This window comes from Sorex fumeus, unplaced genomic scaffold, assembly GCF_029834395.1.
Source record: "Sorex fumeus unplaced genomic scaffold, SorFum_2.1 ptg000058l, whole genome shotgun sequence".
NCBI classification, from domain to species: domain Eukaryota; kingdom Metazoa; phylum Chordata; class Mammalia; order Eulipotyphla; family Soricidae; genus Sorex; species Sorex fumeus.
Window position 1 is genome coordinate 12692285 of NW_026606115.1, and position 22951 is coordinate 12715235.

At 35.6% G+C, this 22951-nt stretch overlaps 1 protein-coding gene across 1 annotated transcript in view; it reads right to left on the reverse strand.

Moving 5' to 3' along the window:
* Nucleotides 1-13542: 13542 nt before the first annotated feature.
* The window catches only part of LOC130034251 (putative bifunctional UDP-N-acetylglucosamine transferase and deubiquitinase ALG13), a 45952-nt gene continuing 36543 nt past the window's right edge, over nt 13543-22951 (reverse strand). The window contains exons 21-25 of the mRNA XM_056125816.1: nt 21015-21236; nt 18325-18365; nt 16162-16339; nt 15054-15122; nt 13543-14283 (exon numbers count right to left, since the gene is read on the reverse strand). Coding sequence (XP_055981791.1) covers nt 14018-14283; nt 15054-15122; nt 16162-16339; nt 18325-18365; nt 21015-21236 — 776 coding nt within the window. The 3' untranslated portion in view covers nt 13543-14017. The remainder of the gene's footprint in view (nt 14284-15053; nt 15123-16161; nt 16340-18324; nt 18366-21014; nt 21237-22951) is intronic.

Genomic DNA, 22951 nt, shown 5'->3' on the forward strand with positions numbered 1-22951 from the left:
TTAGGTGTCCCTGGTTCTTGTAAATGTCAGCAGCAACAGAAATCATTTCAAATTCATGTGTATACCTTTTGGGGTAAAATGAGGGGCTGGAGAGATAGTGTAACACATAAAGCTCTTGCTTTGCATGTGGCCAACATGGGCTGATCCCCGGCATCCCATATGGTACCCTAAGGACCGCCAGCAGTGACTCCTGATTGCAGAGCCAGAAATAATCCCTAAGCATCATTGGGCGTGGACCCTCCAAAAAAAGTGAAATGGAAAAAGGTTCAAATGATGAAAATATGGCTCAAAAATAGCTTGTGAAGTGTAGTTTCTGTTATTTGAATCAGCTATGGGACTGGTAATGATAGTCCATATATCCTATATGAAGAGACAAATGATGAGGGTGGTAGGAACTGGAGCTATTATTGAAGAATAAATTTCAGATCCAGTGAAAAGTGATCTGGAGAACAAAGCTTCATCAAGCCCCATTTGACAAGAGACTGTCAAAAAATAATTCGTTAATTATATTTGATTACTTCAATCCAACTTCTCTAAATGGGATAGTTACTTTCCAAACGAAAAGTTTCTCATTACAGATTCAACTTTCCCAAATGTCAGATCGGTCATGGTCCTCCCGTTGTTCATCAATTTGTTCAAGTGGGCCCAGTAACGTCTCCGTTGTGAGACTTTGTTGTTACTGTGTTTGGCATATAAAACACATCACAGGTAGCTTGCCAGGCTTTGCAGTGCAGGCGAGATACTCTCGGTAGCTTGCCGGGCTCTCCGAGAGGGGCGGAGGAATCGAACTCGGGTCGGCCATGTTGGCTGGGCGCAAGGCAAACGCCCTACCGGCTGTGCTATCGCCCCAGCCCAAATGTCAGATAGACTTAGAATAATAAATAGAACCTGGGCTGAATTTCTAACTCACACTGAAGACACCAAAAAACCACCAAACAAAACAACACATGGCCCTATTTCTGCAAAAGAAAAATTACATTTTTCTCAAAAAAATGGATAAGACCAAGATATAACTATTTTTAGTTACTGTATCAATCTATTAAGAGAACAAAGGGAGAAAAACTGAGAGTAAATAGACATAGAGGTCAAACTGTTACAGAAAGAAACCATTTTTTATTTCATGGTCAGAACATTACTTTTCTGATCTTCTCAGGGTTATTTTATTGTGATTTGGGTTTAAGACTTAATTAACTATGCTGGGAATTGAAAACAGTTGTTAAAGTTAAATCTCTATAGCCTTGATTTCCATGTTGGTGACACCATTTTTACTGACTAATGAAAAGTAGGAAGAAAAAATTATATTCTCTACTACCTGATCAGCTACTATCAAGAAAGGCATTTCAAACTAATGCTTAAATATTCTGATCCTAGAGAAGGTATAAGTCATTTTAAGTTTATAAACATAAAATATTAATATAAGAGAACCTTTGAAAAGGTCTACCTTATTTCAACCTTCTATTTCACAAGCAGAGAAAGAGGTCCACAGAAAGATAATGACTCAAGATAGCAGTGAATCACTATTCCCAAACATTTTAAATCACAGCAAAAGGATAACTGGGACTGGAGCGATATCACAGCAGGTAGGGCGTTTGCCTTGCACGCAGCTGACCCAGGTTCTATTCCCAGCATCCATATGGTCCCCCGAGCACTGCCAGGAGTAATTCCTGAGTGCAGAGCCAGGATTAACCCCCTGTGCATCTCCGGATGTGACCAAAAAAAGAAAAAAAAGGACAATTATTAAGCCTCCACATATACAGGTATGAAAATGGAACAACCACTAAAGTACCTTTTCATTTCCTTATAATGGCATGAACTCTACAACTTTTGGGTTGACATACTTAAAGGCAAAGTAAAAATTGTACTCCAAAGTCAAATGTGATTTAAAATGGAATCATTAACCATGTGTCTAAGTATTTATGGCATAGATCATCTCCATAGATATTTCTTTACACTTTTAGACATCTATGTTCACTGACTTACATCATCCTCTCTTGAGCAAATTATTAAAAATAAAAGATGTGAATTATATTATTAAATAAGCATTGTTGAAGTATCTTTCATTTCAGTTTTAAGTCCGGTGAAGAGCGTAAATATTAGAAACTCATCACTTTGGAATATGTCAAATTTTATAGGGATATATATGTTCCAAGTTATATTTCACTGACATGGAAATACTGGAGCATTTCCAGTTATTTCTGCTTCCAGACATTTTTTCATTACACTATGACTAAATATAGGCTACTTCAGCCAAGTACAAAACATCAAAACATCTGCCTTCAACTTGATTAAAAACTTTGAAATAATGTCACTAGGGTCTCTACATTTAGGATGAGTTAAATAACACTTTTTCAATAGGAACTTTATACTACTTATAGCTCTGCAAATCTCCCTTGCAAATTTTATCAGGAATTGCAGTGAAAATGAGTATCTTACTGATCCAGAAAATGTAACCATTTGATATTTATATTGCCTTCTGGGTGACTCAAGTGGTGCTTTGACTAACACTTCATGTGGCCCAGATCTTGTTAAAGCATCAGGTAAAAAGTACTTGAAGTTAGGCATTCTTTCCTTTTAAAAAATACTTAAGAAAAATTGAGAATATTTTGGTATCATTTTTTAAAATGTGCTAATAAATATTGCTTATATGGACGCAGACATTATAAGTTGATGTAATGGTTCAGATTATTTTAATAACCTCTTCATACCTGTCACCTCTCTCCAACCCAAGGCCTGCAGCTTTGCCTTAAATCTATGGGTATCATACAAAGAAATTTCATGTCTACTGTATTTCCAAAATAACCTTTCCCATCATATATTCAATAGATGTAGATTTACATTTGCACTGCTTTTAGGGATGTTGGTAAAAGTGGGAAAGTTGTCGGTGTGTACACATATACACACAATGAAACTTAATAGTATTTGATAAGCTCTTGCCTCAGAGTCTTCATTCGTGTAACAGCTTTTAGTAATTATAGAATCATTTTTGAAGGAAGAGGGAGCAGGAATAATTTTTCAGTGAAAATAAGCATCTTGATATGTGGAAAAAATTGCTAAAATGAACTGCCAGGACATCTGCTCTAGCACAACCATTAGTATTAGTTTTTTCAGAATTTGGGTTTTTAGTTTGGAGATAAAGCATTTAAATTAAAAAACTTACCTTAAAGATAAAAATAAATTTTGGCAAATGAAGTATGCATATTTAAGTTTTATTACATACTTGAGACATTACTCTTTGTGTGCTGAGAGCTTAACTTTTATAAAATGTTTGTTAATGAGTTAATTATTGGACTGACACAGGCATCAGACCACAGTATGCTAGAATTTTTTTTTAATTTTTATTAGTGAAACACCATGAGGTACAGTTGTAGACTTACAAATTTTTGTGCTTGGGTTTGCTAGAATTCTCAAGCTCCGATTACTCTTACTCTTGAATGGCTTTGTAGCTTCTACTTGTAAGTTTATTGGGCTTGAGCTGTATTTTCTTTTAAAAGACACACTATTTTTGTTTCTGGTACTTGAGTCTTGTATATATTAAGGATTATGTATAAGTAGATAATTAAGTGAAAAGGTCTTATGCCAGGATTTATCTTTATCTGATGTGGAAAGTTATTTGAAGGTTCAGTAGCGTTGTTTACTACAGATACATATCAAACAATTTCTGTGTTAACCAAAGGCCCACAACTTCTGACCACTGAAATCAATCTTCCTAAATTCATACTGTAGTACAGAATTGCCCATCCACTTTCCCCACCCTGAAGTGCTTTTATAAGTCCAAATTACCTGACAGAACACACGCACACTGAATGAGTTATTTTGGCATAAGGTGGCGAACCATATTTAAATACAGATAATAAACTGTGCTTGATAACTGTAAAGCATTTGCCACAAAATGTAGTCTGTCTCCTATTCATCGTTATCAATTTATATCAAACCTAGAAATCTTGACAGTACTCCCATCAAGCTTAGTGAGATGCGTTTGAGGTAACTTAGATGTTGATAATAAAGAGATGGATGCAAAAGGTTTCAAAGTAAGGACATACATGAGCAAATGCTTCAAAACATAAGGCTAAACCACCAAATTATCAAAATTTTTAGATGACATAATCTGGAGTTTCTATGATGTAAAAAATAATTACTCGATTAAAATATCAATACCAGCATTTTCTCCCTCAACTAAATTCAAAAATTTAGTAGTACTGGGAAAGTAGCTGTGAATAGCCTGAAGTCATTTTTAAAGGTTGGGTCATTTAGAGGTTGAAATTCCTGTACCAATCACTGCATTTATAAATTTATAAGTTTATAAGTTTAACATATCAAACTCATAGTAACAATATCATTAACTTTATTAAGTAGGCAGTTAGCCAATTGTTGGAAGAACTGATTTGCCCTTATTTTTATATAAGAAATAAAATGTTGAAACTACACACAAGGTAAATTGGGAGTATGAAAAAAAGATGTATTTGGATTCATATTTTAAGTTATAAATTTTGAATAAACTTCAAGTGAGATTACAAAATGACCATGGCATTTTTTATAAACATGCCAAGAAAGTATGCACCTAAATAAACACTGCCCTTCAATGTAGTGTACTTAACAGGCATTATATACTATCATTATACAAAACACTGTGGACAACTGCTTTTCGGGAAGACTTCGAAAAATGCACAATACAATCTCTAAATCTCAGTGTCAAAGAATCATGAACTTAAAGATGAACTTTTAGAAAGTCAAATGTAAAGTTAGATCAATATTTAATTAAAAAGTTGGATGATTGGGCTCGGAACAATAGGCAGCAGATAAGGCACTTGCCTTGCATGCAGTTGACCAAGGTTCCAACCCAGACACCACATATGGTCCCTGGAGCTCTGCCAGGAATGATCCTTGAGTACCACTGGGTGTGGCCCCACATCCCCCTCAAGAGTTGTACGATCAACTTAAGTTCTACTTTACCAAGCAAAAATAACCAATTTAAATGATATTGCAAAATTTATATACTTTAATTAAGATGAGATAATGTGTGTGATTTTTAGTCACTGGAATTTGGAATCCCATTTTTAAAACTTTACTGAGGAATATTTTGTGTACAGGTACCTCCATCCATTAAAATTGTATTAAACATGAACTGATTTGAGAACAATCATGACTTACCCCTTGAAACATTTGTATTTGAATTAGTAAATCACATTCTGAGTCCTAATAGACTGAGTTTAAATAAACTCAAAATTGGCTTTCCAAGTCTTAAATGACCCAGAAGAAATGACACTCATTAATGCAGAATCTGTTAAAGCTAAATTGTTAGCAGGAAGAAGGGGCAATAAAGGAAAGCCCCAGTCTTCAGAGAAAAAATAAAGGGCTTTTAGACTGAGAAGGAGCTCTGGAAATCGAAGAGGGTGTTGGTTCTAGTTGGGGGATGGCAGTAGCTAGCTGAGATTTCAAGTCATTTAAAAAACCAATGTTCTTATTAGGTATTTTCTATATAATATTTACTCATATTTAAGTTACAGCTTAATTTACTGTAACATTACTTTATGGAACTTCTATTACTTATCAAGTGACCAGTTTAAATGACCAAAGAAATGCAGCCCTTGAATCAAGTAACAGAGTGATACCTGTACTGTATTCAGTATGCTTGGGCATAAGCAGCAGTTAGAATCCCCAAGTGTCTAATAGGATCAAGGGAAATCAACGACACCAAAACGAATCTGGTGTGCATTCATGAGGGAAACTCATAAAATGCTAACTCCAAAGGTTAACACATCAGCCTGTGGTTTTCTTAACATTAGATAATCCAATTTCCTAAATAAAAATTTTAACTGCTGAAATTACTTCTTTACATAGTAAAAGTAAACCCCTATGTTCTCTAAGTATAAAAAACACAGACGGCCTCAAGGACATTTCAGTTCAGATAAGAGTACATCCTTCTCAAGTGAAAACACTTTGTCTGTATCTTGTAATACTCAATACAGACCACCAATTATACTCAAGAAAATATTATTTGAAATTCCGTGCCAGATTTTTTATCAAAATTTCTCAAAAATGGGATTAAAAGTCAAGGATGAACTTTCTCCCTATTCAAAATAGTGGATCTAATTTGGAGCTAGCATTAAACAGTAGAGAAAACACAGGCAGTGTTTAATTCACTACATTAGTTCCATTATTAGCCCTAATTACACATCACCATACAGGAAATGTTTGCATTAAGCTTAAGGTAAAAATTTTATAAAGGGAAAATTCCAAATGTGTTTGTGTAAATGACATTTTGACTTTGCAGACTACTATTTTAAAAGTTCAAACTTCATTGGGAAACTATTACTTTTAAATTATTTCTGTATTTCAAAGTTAGTGTCAATCTTAAATGTGTTGAAAAGAATCTTGTAATATAAAATGATTTTGTGTATTTTTAGATTCAGTATAAGCAAAAATAAAGCCTTCACTTTTCCCCTGAAATGTATAGCTGCTCAGATTTAAGGTGTTTCATTCCTTCCTTTTTCAGTGTAATCCTGTAAAGCATCATTGTTAGTAAATATGATCATCAACAAATTTTATACTATAAATTTAACCAGCAGAGACACTTAAGGAAATGTCTGCAGCCAGATTTGCTTTGAAGTGACTGAGAACAGGAACTTTTAGGTTTCCCAAAAATCACAAAGCTGTAACTATTATTTAAAAATTGAGTATCAGTAGGACCCGTGGTGATGGATAACGGGCACTGGGAGGGATGGGCACTTGATCATTGTATAACTGAAACCCAAGCACAAAATTTGTAAGCCTATAACTGTACCTCATGGTGTTTCACTAATAAAAAAAAAAGAAAAAAAAAGAAAAGGATATAGGACTATGGGAAGGAACAAAAAGAAAAAAATAAGAGCTTTGACAAAATGACCGATTGGTCTATAAAGCTATTCATTGCAATGAATTACTAAGACAACCTTTTAGACTGCATTGTGAAAATTTCTTATTCTTATAATGAGTCCCCAAAGTGTGTTAAATATTGGACAGAAGTTTGAATGGGGAGCACAGTGATAAGAAACATGCTATGAATTGAGGCCAGTCATTACTGAAATAGTATAATCTGAGTATATAGTGAGGCCTTATTCTCTCAGGTATGTTGATGTTTTAAGAGTCTTTCTACTGTAGTAGAATTTTCAGCTACTAGTTTTCCCCTATTTCAGACTCCTGGAGGTTAATTTTCTTTTATCTTAGTAGTTAACATTAATGTTTGTGCACCGGAACACTGGTTAGCTATCCAAACCACTTAATTTTTGGTGAAACTTAACTTGCAATTCCTGGTGAAAGTACTTTCAGTATGACTTGGTATACAATATTTACAGTTAGCAAAATAAGAATAGTATAAAGGCTGTTTTAAAAACAGTTCTACAACCAGCTTATGCAAAGAACTCCTACAACTCAGTGAAAAAAATTACAAGTGATCTTAATATACTTCAAAAAGGAATATACATGACTGGCAAATGAATTAATCATAAGAAAAGGCACTGAAAACAATCTGGGAAATGCAAGTTAAAATCACAATGAAATATCACTTACTACATATCTATCAAAAATAACGATTGATGGCACCAAATGTTGATAGAGATGAAAACTGGGATTCTCATACATTGCTTAGGAGTGTGAAATGGTATGTAATCATTTTGGGAAAATGTCCTGTAGTTCCTTACAAAACTAAACATATAGAAAGGACATTTAAGTAAAGATAAATACATTTCTCCCAAGGGAAAACACGTTGTCAGTATCTTATAATACAGAATGCACAACACCGATAATACTGAAGAAAATATTAGAAACACTTCTACAAAAATGTTCAAGAGAATATTTGTTAGTATAGAAAGCAATAAAAATAAACCATACAAAATATGGATTAATCCCAATGTATATCATGCTGAAAGAAGCACATACAGGAATGTATCATTTTTGAAAGTTCTCATCATAAAAGTTTTTGGGGTTTGTTTTTTTCTTTTTTACAAACTTTCTACATTAGTATGTCTTGCCAAGTGGAAGAAATATAAAGATGTTGTCTGCTTTTATGACAAAAGGCAAAAAAGTAAACTTAAGTCTTGAGCATGTTTTAGGAAGAAGTTGTATAAGCAGTTCCCTGAGTAGTGTGTTGCACCTCTAAACTTAAAGAGGCACCATTTTTTAATGCAGGTAATGGATTTTTCACCTCATACCTATTTTTTATTAGTGTTAGCATGGATTTTGTTATTTGCCATGCTATTTTTGGGTCTGAGAAAGCTCAAAACCTTTTCTACAAATATTAAAGGCAACTGTCTGTTTTTACACCATTAGATTATTAAAGGTTTCAGAAAATGCTGTACTCTCAGATAATGGAGGGAACTGGTACTTGTATTTATAGTTTCAAAAACAAACTAATGGAAGAAAATTAGAAGAGGTTGCCTAAGGATAGGGACTGAAAGCAGAAACTAACTGCAAAGAGTCATGATGAAATTGTCTGGACTAATGATAATAAAATCTCAATGAGGGCGTCAGATTCACAGGATCTGTTAAAATTCATCATATCAAACACATACCTGTGTTTCACTGCATGCAAACTGCACCTCAAAAAAATCCTGTAACATACACTGAATGCTAACATGCATGCTAAAGGCAAAGTCTATTGGAATCCTGCAATTTTTGTTGTAATGCACTAGCAGTAGGGATTTAGAGATGGATACGTAAAAAAGTATAGTAAAATGTTAACTGTAGAGTCTAGGTGATGGATATACAAACATTTATTATGTAATTATTTCAAGATTTCTGTTCTTAAAATGTTTTTGGTAATAAAATGTTGGGAAAGACCAGAGACTAAAGAAAAAGAACTAGGTTAAAAGTCGAGTCTATAGTATGATTCAAACAACAAGGAAAACTTTTTGGCTAATATAACTAAAAGAATGAAAGAAAATGAAAGTTCAACTGTTGAAGCAAGAAAAATTAATAAAAATTGTGTTTGTTTTTAAGGCTATACATGTGGTAAAACTAATTTATTTTTATTTCATTGTGGTATGTATACTTAGTATGAGACACTCCTCATAGCAGATTTTTAAGTATACATTTCAGTTCTATTATCTATAACCACAATGCTGTAATAGGAGATCTCTAACCTTACAAAACTAAAACTAAGTTTAAAAATGAGTCTCTTTGAAAGCTGAAAAAATAGCTCAAAAGAATGCAGTGCATGCTTTGCATGAGAGGCCCAATCTTGATCTCTTACACTGCATGATCTCGAAGAAACAAAGCCTTGAGTGGGTCCCAGCACCACAGAATATGGCTCCAAACATCCCCCCAAAATCACTTTGATCTGGCTAATAAGCTCGGCAAAGAAAAAGTTTCTTTAAACCTATAATGTTAAATTTCTAATAATGGAGTCGAATTTTCCCCTATAATTCTATAAATAAAATTTAAAAATCTGTATTATACAATTTGGTAAAAGGTCTCCAGGAGGAGATATGCTCAGTGATTAGGTGAAGGGAATGGTCACCCATGTAATACCAATAAAGAAGTACTCTTCACTAATAATGCTTGGCTAAAATAAAATTTTAACACTTTAAAGTACTTACCAGTCTAAATAGACAAGAATCGTTTTAGTTTCATCACTACCACCACTAACAGTTTCACAAGAGTCAGCATTTTTCCTGGGGGGAGAGAGGATCAACCACAAAACAAAGTAACTGTTCAAAGGTAAACTTTATGATTCCCAAGTACCGTGTGGCAGTCATAGGAAAAAACTGAACTCAAAAGTGGTAGGTAAGTTTTCTAATAAATGCATGAACATGGAGAATATCATGCTGAGTGAAATGAGTCAGAATGAGAGGGATAGACATAGAATGATTGGACTTATTTGTAGTATATTCTAAAAAGGCATAACATTAGAACGATAATCAAAAAGAGTAGAAACAAGGGCCAGGAGAATTGGAGCATGCTTGGAAGCTGCCTCAAATGCTGGGGGGGAAGGACACTTGGGATAGAGAAGGGATAACCATGACAAAGATAGTTGGAAATGATCACTGTGTATGAGAATTGTGTGTTGAAAACAGATAGAGGAACAAACATGACAACCTCTCAGTACCTGTACTGCAAACAATAATGCCCCCAAAAGAAGGGGGTGTAGAGGAAGAGAGAGAGGAGGGGTCCAGGGAGCAGGAAAGGGAGAGAAGGGAAGGAGGAAGGGGTTGAGAGAGAGAAGGTAAGTGCCTGCCATAGAGGAAGTCTGGGGGGGAGGGGAGTGGCGGGAGGAAAACTAAGGACACTGGCAGTGAGAAATGTACACATGTACACTGGTGGAGGGATGGGTGTTGGATGACTGAAACCTGACCTTGAACAGCTTTGTAAGTCTATATCACGTGAATCAAAAAATAAAAAAATTATTAAATTATAGCCCAGTTGGTAGGGCGTTTGCCTTGCACGCGGCCAACCTGGCAGACCCGGGTTCGATTCCTCCGCCCCTCTCGGAGAGCCTGGCAAGCTACTGAGAGTATCTCGCCCACAGGGCAAAGCCTGGCCAGCTCCCCATGACGTATTCAATATGCTAAACACAGTAACAAGTCTCACATGGAGACGTTCCTGGTGCCCACTCAAGCAAATTGATGAACAACAGGAGGACAGTGCTACTGTTATGGATAAACCACTAAAAATGCTCCAAAATTTTTCTTTAGAGGAAAGTGTGTGAATATTGTACTTCACCCAAGGGCCTTAATTAAGCCCTTCTGTAAGAGATTACTAACATACATACACATACACACACACACACACACACACAGACATATATATGTATCTTTCATATATTGCATTTAATTGTCCTTGATGTCACAGAAGCTATACTATTTTTCTCTGCTGTCAACCAAATGTTATCCACTTAGAATTGTTGAGAGGAGATAAAATGATTTATTCTTGTATCTATCCTTGCATTTCCTTCTTTTGAAATAAATTGGTTATTCCAAAGGTACACTATTTTCACAGTGAGAGAAAACATTTTATGCTGTATCTATTTTCAAAACAATTGTGGTTTTCCATTTTCATTAAAAACAAATGAAAATATTGAAACTTGGGCCAAAGAAATTATACCAGGGTTAAAGTGCTTGCATTGCATGCAGCTGACTCCAGTTTAATCCTTGGCACCACATATGGTCTCTAGAACCTCCCTAAAATCGATCGCTGAGAAAAGAGCCAAGGGTAAGCATTGAGCGTTCTGAGTCTAGACTCAGAAACAAATCTAGGAACCCAGCAGGTATTGGCAGAAATCCCTCCCGATTTAATTGTTAAAATTTTGGAATTCCAAAATCTCATGGCCACTACTGCGGTCGAGAGACAACATATGTTATTCATAAGCAGCAATAGAAAACAAATTGTCTATGGTTGCTTTTTCGGAAGGTCTGAGTGTTGGGGCAAAATCCCAAATAATCATCGTGGGTCTGGTGTCAAAATATTGAATGTAATCTAAGTAGAGGGAGAGTAATGTGGAAATCATCTGCCCCAAAGGTAGGGGGAGGGTGTGAGCTGGGGGGGGGGCAGTAGTACTGGGGTTTTTGGTGGTGGAAAATGGGCACTAGTGAAGGGACGGGTGTTTCATCATTGTATGACTGAGACTCAAGCCTGAAAGTTTTGTAACTGCTCTCATGGTGATTCCAGAAATTTATAAAAAAGAAAAAAAAGGTGGAGTTCGTGCCCAATTCAATCAGCTTAATCAATGGCTGAATAAATAGCAATACTCCTACATTAAAAAAAAACAAATTTAAGTAAAGCATGCTTATTTCAAAAACCACACAATTTTCAGACCCACATTCTCAAGAAATCCCTTGAGCTAGTGAACCATTTGCAAAGGTTTCATGAAAAATAGTCTAAATATCTTCTGAATTTATAAAACTACAGATTGAAATCATACAGCACCTGACCCCAATGGACTATTTCAATTAGGATAATCATCTACTGTGAGTTAAGTGCATTTCCTAAATATAAAGATATATGAAAATATTGAAGTGGGGTTTCTCCATGTTTTAACCTTGACCAATCCTTGAAACATTAACTGAGAAGCTGCAAAAGCTCAGAACACAAGAGGTTGACAGAAACCAACAACATGAGCAACCAGAGGTGGCTGTTATAAAGATGAGTGCATACTTGCATACCTATATTATCACTATCACTATTTGCTCGAGTGGGCCCAGTAACATCTCCATTTGTCCCTGTCACGTGCAAGTGTAACCTGATGACATACTGGGGGCTCCTTCAGGGTCAGGGGAATGAGGACCATTCATTGTTACTGTTTTTGACATATCGAGTATGACACAGGTAGCTTGTCAGGCTCTGAAGAGCGGACGGAATGAGGAACTGGCAGAGGAACCCAGGTGTGCGGGACCCGGGGCTGAGATCTCCAAGCCTGCTCAGTTTGAGATTGGGCCTCCTCCAACCAGCTCCCCCAACTTCCAGTAGTTAGACAGTTTTACCCACCAATTGCCGTGTAACCCCATCAACGGCCATCCAGAGACTATAAAACCAAGCATTCCTGGCCGTGTGACCTCTTATTTTCTAGTTCTCACTCTCAGAGAACCCGGCAGGCTACTGAGAGTATCATACCTACCTATATGCCTGACTAGAACACCTGTAAAGGTGATTAGAGGCTGCCCCAAAAGCCTCCATTCATCTAGGAGAGCCCGGCAAGCTACTGAGAATATCCCGCATACCTATATTAGAATTTTCATATCCCAACCCATAGAGTACTCAAGATCACCAATGCAAAATTACAAAACAATCTAAATAGGTCAATGTGAATATGCAGTAGAAGCCTTAACCTGCACTTACTTATGTTCAACACATATACACTATCTTTAGCACAGTGTCACTGTCCTCCCATTGTTTATCGATTTTCTCGAGCGGGTCCAGTAATGTCTCCATCATGAGACTTTGTTACTGTGTTTAGCACATTGAATACGCCACGGGGAGCTTGCCAGGCTCTGCCCTGCGGGAGAGATACTCTTGGTAGCTTGCCAGGCTCTCCAAGAGGGGAGGAGGAATCAAACTCTGGTCGGCCATGTTGGCTGCGTGCAAGGCAAACGCCCGACCTGCTGTGCTATCGCTCCAGCCCACTTACCACAATGTACTGAAGATAAAATAATTTCTTTGCAATAGATTACACTTAAGTTTTTTCAACTATTCAAACAACTAAGAACCCAGAGTTTCAAGGTTCTTTTGGGTCTGGGAAAGAGCTGACTATGAGACAAATGACTTTTAAAGAAGGCAATTAAAAGAGTTTAAAAATTAAAGAGATAATAATGTTTAAACAGACCCTCTTAGTTTATACTATGAATCTGCATTCTTTTTTAACCAAAGTATCAGAAGTGAAAACATCCTGTTTCTCCTTGCTGCCACAAAAGTGAAAAAAGAAAATCTCACTCACTTTAGCAATTTTAAATGCTATTTTTATTTAATGCTAAATGTGCAAATAACACCAATTCAATACTGTGAAGTAAAACACATAAATCTAATATTAAACAATAGCATAAGCAATAAATCCAAAGCAGAGCAATAAATCTACCTTCAAAACTAATAATTATAGAAGGCAACTCAGTTCAGATAATTTTTAAAGAAATTTGACAATTTGTCTCATTTATGCAAGACTCAGGAGCAAAAGGCTGGTGGTTTTGTGTATTATTTTACATAAACTGGTGAAAGTCATTCCAATTTTTAATGTATATACTTGAACCTAGGAAAGAGTGTACCTACTCTTTTTATCAATAGGTACCTTCAGTGAATACAAAGCTGACAAGTTAATTGACAGAAAAATAGCTGAATAGAATGAAGAATGGGGCTAGTTGTACATCCATCCTTATTTCCTTGTTTACAGTCCAAATATTCCTTTAATGCACTATTTAAATCAAAAGATAAAATAATCTTAAAGATATGATAGTAAACACTCTAACAACCTAAATCACTTAAACTCCAACATAAAACACATTTTAAAAATCAAAGCATCAAAAAATGGCAGTACAAGAATAATTCATACTGCTGAATTTTACATATTTTGAGGTAAGTAATGAGAAACTGAGGGAGGAGAAGCAATATAGCCAACTGGTCCAGTATTCATAGCTCCATGAACAGGAGAAGAACCACCATATGCTGTACCAACTGGATGCCATGGAGGAACATAAGGATAATCTGGCATAACAGGAATGCAGGAATCAAAACCCGGCAAAGGTGATGGTGCATATGGATCTGAAATAACTGGATAATAGACTGCTCCATGAGGAACAGATGCAGGATCACCGTTTGGAAAAGTACCTGAAATAATGCATGCAGCACACTTTATATACACAGATTAACTGAAACATCAACATAAATATATGTTCTTGTAGATGAGAATAAAAATCTTGCTCTAAACATATAAATGATCACAGCAATTGTGGCAGTAGTCCTTCATATGTGAACAACATAGCCTGATTAAAACAGACTCTAAAATATTAATATAGCAAAATTCTTTCACCAATAGATAGCAATCTTCCTGGGATCATTTGATACCAACAGACAAAATGCATAATCTTTCTCTAAAATCCCTCTAAGTAACTAAATTCATATAAATGTTGACCGCAATCAAGTTATGTTTCCCAGTAAAAATGATCACTAGGCTACCCAGTATAACATATCAAAAAAAATACATTTTTTTTCTGAGGCTGGAGCAATAGCACAGCAGGTAGGGTGTTTGCCTAGCTCATGGCCAACCCAGGTTCGATTCCCAGCATCCTATATGCTTCCCCGAGCACCACTAGGAGTAATTCCTGAGTGAAGAGTCAGCAATAACCCCTGAGCATCGCTGGGTGTGACCCAAAAGAGCAAAAAGAAAAACAAAACATTTTTCTATCACTGTCAATCAAAACTTGAGGTGGGGGCTGGAGAAAGGTCAATAGGCTGCAGCACACTTATTTGTATGCAGGAAGCCCAGATTTAGACCTCTATCACTACATGATCCCCTGAGCAGAGCCAAAAGCAAAGGGAATACAGATGGAATATAGTATACAAAACTTAAAAATGACAGCAGTATTTAGGGGACTTACCATGAATGGAGCGTTCATAACTGGGAGTTTCTCTGAGTGAGTCAGTGAGTGATGAGTCAACATGAGTACCTAAAACAGAGGTTTCCAAACTTATTTACCAATACTCAACTGCTCAGATAAAAAAAATTACTCAGAATACCCCAGGAAATCGACCTTCTTTAAGCAAATGGACTGAAAATGTCTCCAAACTGCACATGTTGACACCAGTACTCCCTTGGATCATTCCAGTGCTCCCAGGAAGTGGGATGGTATTACCCTCTTTGAGAAAGTCTGGCCTAGAACACAACAATATCTACAATTTATAACATGTGCCAATACTATATTCATAAAAATAGTTCTTTATTTTACTGAAACTATTTTACTTTATGTACACTATATTTGTAAAAATATTCTTTAATAAATTAACCTTATCTTAGTGTAATTATTTTACTTTATAAACTTTTCCATTTTAAAACATACTGTGGGCCAGAGAGATACCACAAAGGACTGGAGTATATGTGTACAGGTGACATGGATTCAATTTCAGGCACCTCATGGTCCCCAAGCACCTCCAGAAACAACCTCTGAAGACTAGCAAGAGGAGCCTGCTTTGTGTGACCCAAAAGCCAACAAAGTTCAATATTTTAGAGCTGCATAAAAATATCCTTATTCCAGGGCTGGAGCAATAGCACAGCCATGTGATTCCTGAGTTCAGAGCCAGGAGTAGCCCCTTATAATCACCGGGTATGACCCACGGTCACGGTCCTCCCGTTGTTCATCGATTTGCTCGAGCGGGCCCAGTAACATTGTGAGACTTGTTACTGTGTTTGGCATATCGAATACATCACGGGGAGCTTGCCAAGCTTTGCCGTGCGGCAAGATACTCTCGGTAGCTTGCTGGGCTCTCGGAGAGGGGCAGAGGAATCGGATTGGGGTCGGCCATGTTGGCTGCATGCAAGCAAAAGCCCTACCCGCTGTGCTATCGCTCCAGCCCAGGGTATGACCCAAAATGCAAAAAAAAAATATATATATATATATATCCTTATTCCATATTTTTACTATTTTTGAATTTTACTTTCTATAAACTTATTTTTTAAAAGCCAAACTACAGAGCTGGAGTGTTACTGACCATTTGCTGATCCTTCTGCCTGTGTGCCATCTTGCCTCTCTACTTCACTTCCCAACTGAAGAACAGTATTATCTATTGGAGGTTGTTCAGTATAGACTGGATAATTCTCTACATGAAGCTGCTGCGGTTGCATCTGTGGCACATAGACCATTGAGTTCCAGTAGTTGTGGTGATAGCACTTGGTTAAGAAAAGAAGTGAAAAACATACATTACTATCTTTATTCTTAAAGTAGTACAGAATCTCCTTAAAGTAGGGTCATGATATTCAGATGGAGTGATATTTTTAGAAAATATTTTACAATTTCAATATCTTCTACATCTGCATATAACTTTTTTCCCATTTCACTTTTGTAGGTTTTTGTTTGTTTTTGGATGGCACCTGGCACTGCTTGGCTGTACTTAGGGGACTATGTGGGGTGCTGGGATCAAACCTGGGTCAGCTATGTGAAAGTTGCCTTCCCTGCTGTACTACCACTGTAGCCTTGCATTTTACTTTTGAACTTAAGAGTTCTATTAGGAAAACAGCTTATGGAAATCATATGTACATACAATGATTTGTTTATAACGTATTTTCATAGCATCATTTTGTAAAGCAAAACCACTAAAGTATTCAATAGAGAACTAGATGAATTAATAATATATCTGTGATTGTGTACTATACAGACAACAAGAATCATGCTGTCAAATGGACAAGAATGTGGCTCAAGTGGTAAGAACACATGTTTACATATGTAAGGCCCTGAGTTTGATCTTGGCACTACATGTGTGCAGGGGTGAGGGAGAAGACACTTTTGAAATTCATACTGTAAAACATTTAAGGTAAAATTCTCACAGTATTAAAAGTTTGTAGATTATATACAGCCAAGTCAGATAGATAATAAGGCCAAGTACGCGCTTGCCTCACACATGGTCAACCCCGGTTCAATACTTGGCACCTGTGTGGTGCCCCTGAGAACTGCCAGGAATTACCTCTCAGTGAAGAGCCAGGATCATGCTCTGAGCACAGATGAGTGTAACCCAAAAACAAAAGGCAAACTATATAGCAAAGTCAATTATTTGATTTTAAAAGTATGCAACTGTAAGAAAGTATGTCAATAAATTAAAACTGGTTATTCAGATAATTCAGTATAATTTAGTATTTTCCAACTGTAGTACTTGTAACATTCAAAAATATTTAAAACCTATTTTGTATTTCCTTGGATTTCTGTGAGACAAAATGCAGGACGATATTTTTAAATGTTCATCTTTGTGGAACAGGTAATTATTACCATGATGCATTGATTCTAAGTTAACAAAGCTACTTAGAGTACTAATGCTGAGATTAGCAATGCTTATGAGGTAACTACCACGGTATGAAACAATTTGTCTTTATTTAATAATAAATTTTATTTAATATGATGAAAACATCACCATAATGCAAGAGTACATTTATAAGTACCTCAACATTTATACCTGTGACCATAATAAGCTAAATCAACTGACAAGAGAAGTAGTTTACTCAACATTTGAAATTGTACTTAGGAACTCTGGAAGCAAAGAACAAAAAATTTAGTTCACAATTCAATTGGAGAAGATGGTTGTCTAGAAACGTCCAAGATTTTAAGTAAATTAATCTCTGAACTTTATCCAGGAGACTACATAATTTATTATCTGCTAACTAGTAAACTGTGTCATTTTTAATAGAAATATACCATCAAGTAACTGTATTTCAGTTGAAAATGATCCCTGGAAGAAGATCATTAAAATAACTCAACTACATAGAGTAACAACTTTTAGTGATTTTTATTAGAACTCCCTTCAATGACTCAGTGAAGTAGTGAGAAATCAGTCAAATATCTACAAACACAAGTAATATTTGAATTAGTCTGATTACTTGTCATAAAATGCAGAAATGAGCATAACAAAAAATCTAGTAAGGGTTAGCATAAATACTGAGGCAAATATATGCAAAATCTGTGCTGGTGAGAGCTCAACACAACTAATTGCTATTTTATTAAGCACTGGTAGGCAAAAGTAGAAAAGTGACTTATAGTATCTTCAGAGATACATCAGAAAGAAAACTTAAATGCCACTGAGAGTGTACTTGTTTTTAAATGAGGATCTATTAAAATAGTAACATTTTTAAATTCTAGAGTTTATTAAAGCAATTTTAATAATTCTTACCTGCAACCCCAGATTGAAATAATACTGCAAAACTTTTGTATCTAAAATTGAAAATGTTAAATGTAGTGACCAGTGATATATGCAATTAGAACAACCACTTATAATTATGTTTTTCCTTTTTAGTATTATGTAGGGAAATATAAAATGCAGTCTTCCCACATCAATACCATGCCTCACAGTAAATAACTCCTTACTATTACTACATACAAGGCTATTCTCCACATTTGCCAAACTACATATGTATTTTATTTCTACTCTAATTTTAAACATACATATAGAAATTCCATTCTACTATCATTTAGAAAAAAATTCAGTAAAGGCACTTTTTTTGCTTGTCTAAAAATAAAGTTTTACTTTAATACAAGTTTACCACATACATAACCATGTTGATTCTAAGTTAACAAAGCTACTTAGAGTACTAATGTTGAGATTAGTAATGCCTATGAGGTAACTACCACGGTATGAAACAATTTAACTTGTCTTTATTTAACAATAAATTTTATTTAATATGATGAAAACATCACCATTAGAACACCAATAGAAGGCAAAGAGATAAATAACTTGACATAAGTTACTTCCTAAGATGATAAAATTTCAGATATTGTAGAGATTAAAATAGTTCATAATAACCAAACAAGATTTCTGAGGGAAGGACCAAACATGATAACCTTTCAGGGTCTGTATTGCAAACCATAATGCCCAAGAGTAGAGAGAGATTATGAGGATCATGTCTGCCATGGAAGCAGGGGGAGGGTGGGAATGGGAGGAGGTATACCAGGAATATTGGTGGTGAGGAATATGCATTGGTGGAGGGATGAGTGTTTGATCATTGTGTGATTGTAACCCAAACATGAAAGTTTGTAACTATTTCACAGTGATTCAATAAAATTTTTTAATAAAACTTTTTGAAAAAACAGCACGTTCAAATTATAGAGAAATATATCTAACTTTTAAGAAACTAAAAAAAATTATGAGGGAAGTACCAGTGTATATATATTCAAATACTGCTTAGCTATTAAAAATGAATAGTACGGGGGTGAGAGATGGTAGTGCAGGAAACATGCTTGTCTTGTACATGGCTGACTCAAGCTAGATCCCTGACATCCCAGATTGTTCTCTAAGCCTCAACAGGACTGGCACCTCAGTGCAAAACTAGGAATAATCCCTGAGTACTGCCAAGTGTGGTTCAAAATTAAAAAATAACAACAACAACAACATTAAACAGTGCCTTCTGGGACAATACGGATGGAACTTGAGGTAATTATGCAAAGTGAAGTAAATCAGAAAGAGAGACTGGTTTCCAAGTGCTTTATATTAGTGGAATATAAATAACCAAAGTCAATACTGGTAAAACAATAAAAATAACATGGCTATCCTTGGGTAAAAGAGACCAATGGGAGGAATGGAAGAAAAGACACTTTCAATAGTGCGATGGCATTAGAACTTTGATAGTGTGTGTCGCAAAATATCAATATACAAATAGAGATGTGAAGATGTACTCCTGAAATTATATTTCATTGTAAACCAATGGCAAATCAATAAAATTTATTTCATAAGAAAACTTACAGAAAATATTGAAAACAAAATCTAATTTGCTTTATGTACGTTTGAACATTTTCATAGTATAATGTTGGGAACTGAAAAATTAGCATTACTGGTAACAATGATCTTGGAGTAAAGGTATCAGGATTTAGATAGAATACTGGGTAAGTTAAGTGAAAATTATTCCACTATTAACAAAGTAGTAAAAAATGAGAAAAATCAATATCCTGTATAGCATGCAAGAAGAAAGATAAAATTAAGAGATTATATTACAGATACACTAAATCTGAAATGAAAGAAAGTCAAGAGAAAAATATCTGGCAAGTAGAAACAGAAACTGAAATGGTGAAGCTCAGACCAGATAGGAATATATGTACATATATACATACATATATATGTGTATGTATACATATGTGTGTGAAATAATAAACTTTTAAGATACAGACTAGAGATGAAGACCTTGGTTAAAAACCTTGGGGACTGAAAACAAGGAATCAACTCGAGACAGTGGAAAAACAAATGGTTAGGTCAAGGAGATATTACAAAAGTTGAGGAGTTTGCTTTGCATGGGGCAAATCCATTTCAATATATAGTGAAAAAATTTAATATATATTCAATGTATAAAAATCAATTAAAAATCAATACATAGCTCAATATATATATATATATATATATATATATATATATATAGCACAATATACAGTCCACAGTACTGTGACACCTGAGCACAGAGCCAGGAATAAGCTATAAGCACACCAGGTGGGAGCATTCCCATAATAATAGATAAATAAGCTACTAAGAACTTTCAAAAATAATTCTCTAATGAGAAACACGGAGGAAATAGATTTACCAATGAACATCCAACTGAAAATTCTTTAAGAAAAAAGAAAACATGGCTTTTAACATGACTTTTGAAACATCACTGTTTCTTAATCATTCAGAAAAAGCTCAGCTTTCAGTTGCTCCTTTATTAGGCCCTTACCTAACATGATCTCAAACTAATTAACTCACATTGATCCCTATTCACATTGATCCCTTCACTACTACCAGTGAACCTAAGTACAATAGTAAACATAAATATGTTGAGATCTTTTATTTTTAAATCTCAGGCCTAAGTAATCTTTACCTAAATCTGCAAATCTACTTACCTTGAGGCAGATCATTGCCACTTGGATCACAGGAATAAGGTGGAGGTGGAGGTGGAAGTGGTGGTGGTGGTATATTTGATGCCTCTTCCACCTCAGCAGGAAGAGGAGGTGGAGGTGCAAGTGGAAGTGGTGGAGGTGGAGGGGGTGGAGGTGGTGGTGGTAAAGAGGATGCAGCACCATTAATAGGAGCAGAGAGATAAGGATATGGTGGTGAAGCAACCACTACAAAAGAAAGAAAACAAAGTAGCAATAGACAACCAGTATGCTTAAAGCAATAAATAGTTCATCATCTACCTGTTTTGCATCCCCAGTATGGTTAAGCAACTAGTTCTTATGGTTTGACTTAACAATTAAAACTTGGGAAACTGAACTGTCCATGTTCTCTTAAACATGCCAATGGAAGAGTAGGAATTAATTACATACTATTCTAAGTTAAAGGAATTACTAAAAGAAAAGCTACATACAGAAAATACCATTCAGGCAAACTTTTTACTTCGCTTCTTACCAAATCTATAATCATCTGCCATTCTTTCTCAAATTAACGGATGCAGAAACTAAGAGACTAAATTGCACAGATTATACACTGCAGCAAATCTTTAAGTTTATATCTGGCAGCACTCTATAAATATCGTTAACTCTAAATCTATAATTTAAAAGAATAAACTCAAAACTGGAGAGAACACAGCAAGTAAAGTACTTCCCTTTCATGCCGAACACCTGTGTTCGATCCACAGAACCACAAGTGATCCCCTGTGCATCACCAGGAGGAACCTTGAGGGCAGAGCCCAAAGTAAGCCCTGAGCACCACTTAGGTGTGGTCCCCAAACCAAATAATAAAAATAAATAAAACTCATTTAGAGATTTCAAACTTTGACATAAATCAAAATGTTTAATTAACATTGACAGAAAAATATGCAGTTTCAACTTATAATTATCTTTGAATGAAGAGTGCAACAGATTAATGTGTTATATTTTCAGGCAGGATCAACAGAACTCATTAAGTTTAGTGGAATTACTTTCACCAATTTAGAAATTCAAGTATTAAATTTTACTTTTGTGTGGTATGCATGTGTAGCAACTTTATTTATGTTCGTTCAGTAAATCTTCATGTAGGACAGCATTGGTTTGTCCTTTCTCCCTGGCTGCAAGGAGCTTGGGTTTGTCAAATTGCACCCATTCACAGTGCTCCTAGGGTACTCCCATTCCTGTTTTTATCTTTAACCTCTTCTTTGTGCTCTCTTCCCCAACCAGTTAATCACCATTTTCCCTTAAGCTATACCTGTGACTTGTAAAGTTAAATTCTTCAGAAATCTCTGGATTTGTATATGTAAATGAAATACTGCTTTCTCCTTCTCTTATGTCCTTTCGCATTGTTTATTTCAGAGTAATGTCCTTTTTGTATAGATACAGGAAGAGAGCTAATGTTATACTTTTATAACTTGGGAGTCAATTGACTCCGAATAATATTCACTCCTGGGCATCTGTTCTCTTGACTTAAGCCTCTGTTGCCCTTACCTCCCAGGACCCCAAAAGCAGGGTCCCAAGGAGAGACTGGATGGACTCAGGGCAAGCTATGAGCTACCCTGGCATTGAAACGGGTTAGGTCAAACACCATTATACTTAACTCTAAGTTAAGAGCACGGTCATCAACAAATTCTGTCATGATCCAAGAGTAACAAGTGGATAAGGACCCTGTTAGAGTTATGAAGGGCTCATCTGGTCTGAACATTGTAGTCTGAGATTTATAGTGAGATGTCCCCAGGAGAGCCACCCTATAAGCTAAATGTATCTCTTACTTTGTCCACAAAAAATGACTAAAATGAAGAAGTAGAATTAAGATGTATTTAAACGGTTTTTGGACTAAGTAAAGGAGAAACACTCCTAGGTGGTATTTCACACTTGAGTGGATCTCGTGGCTGCAGGAGATCAGGAAAGGC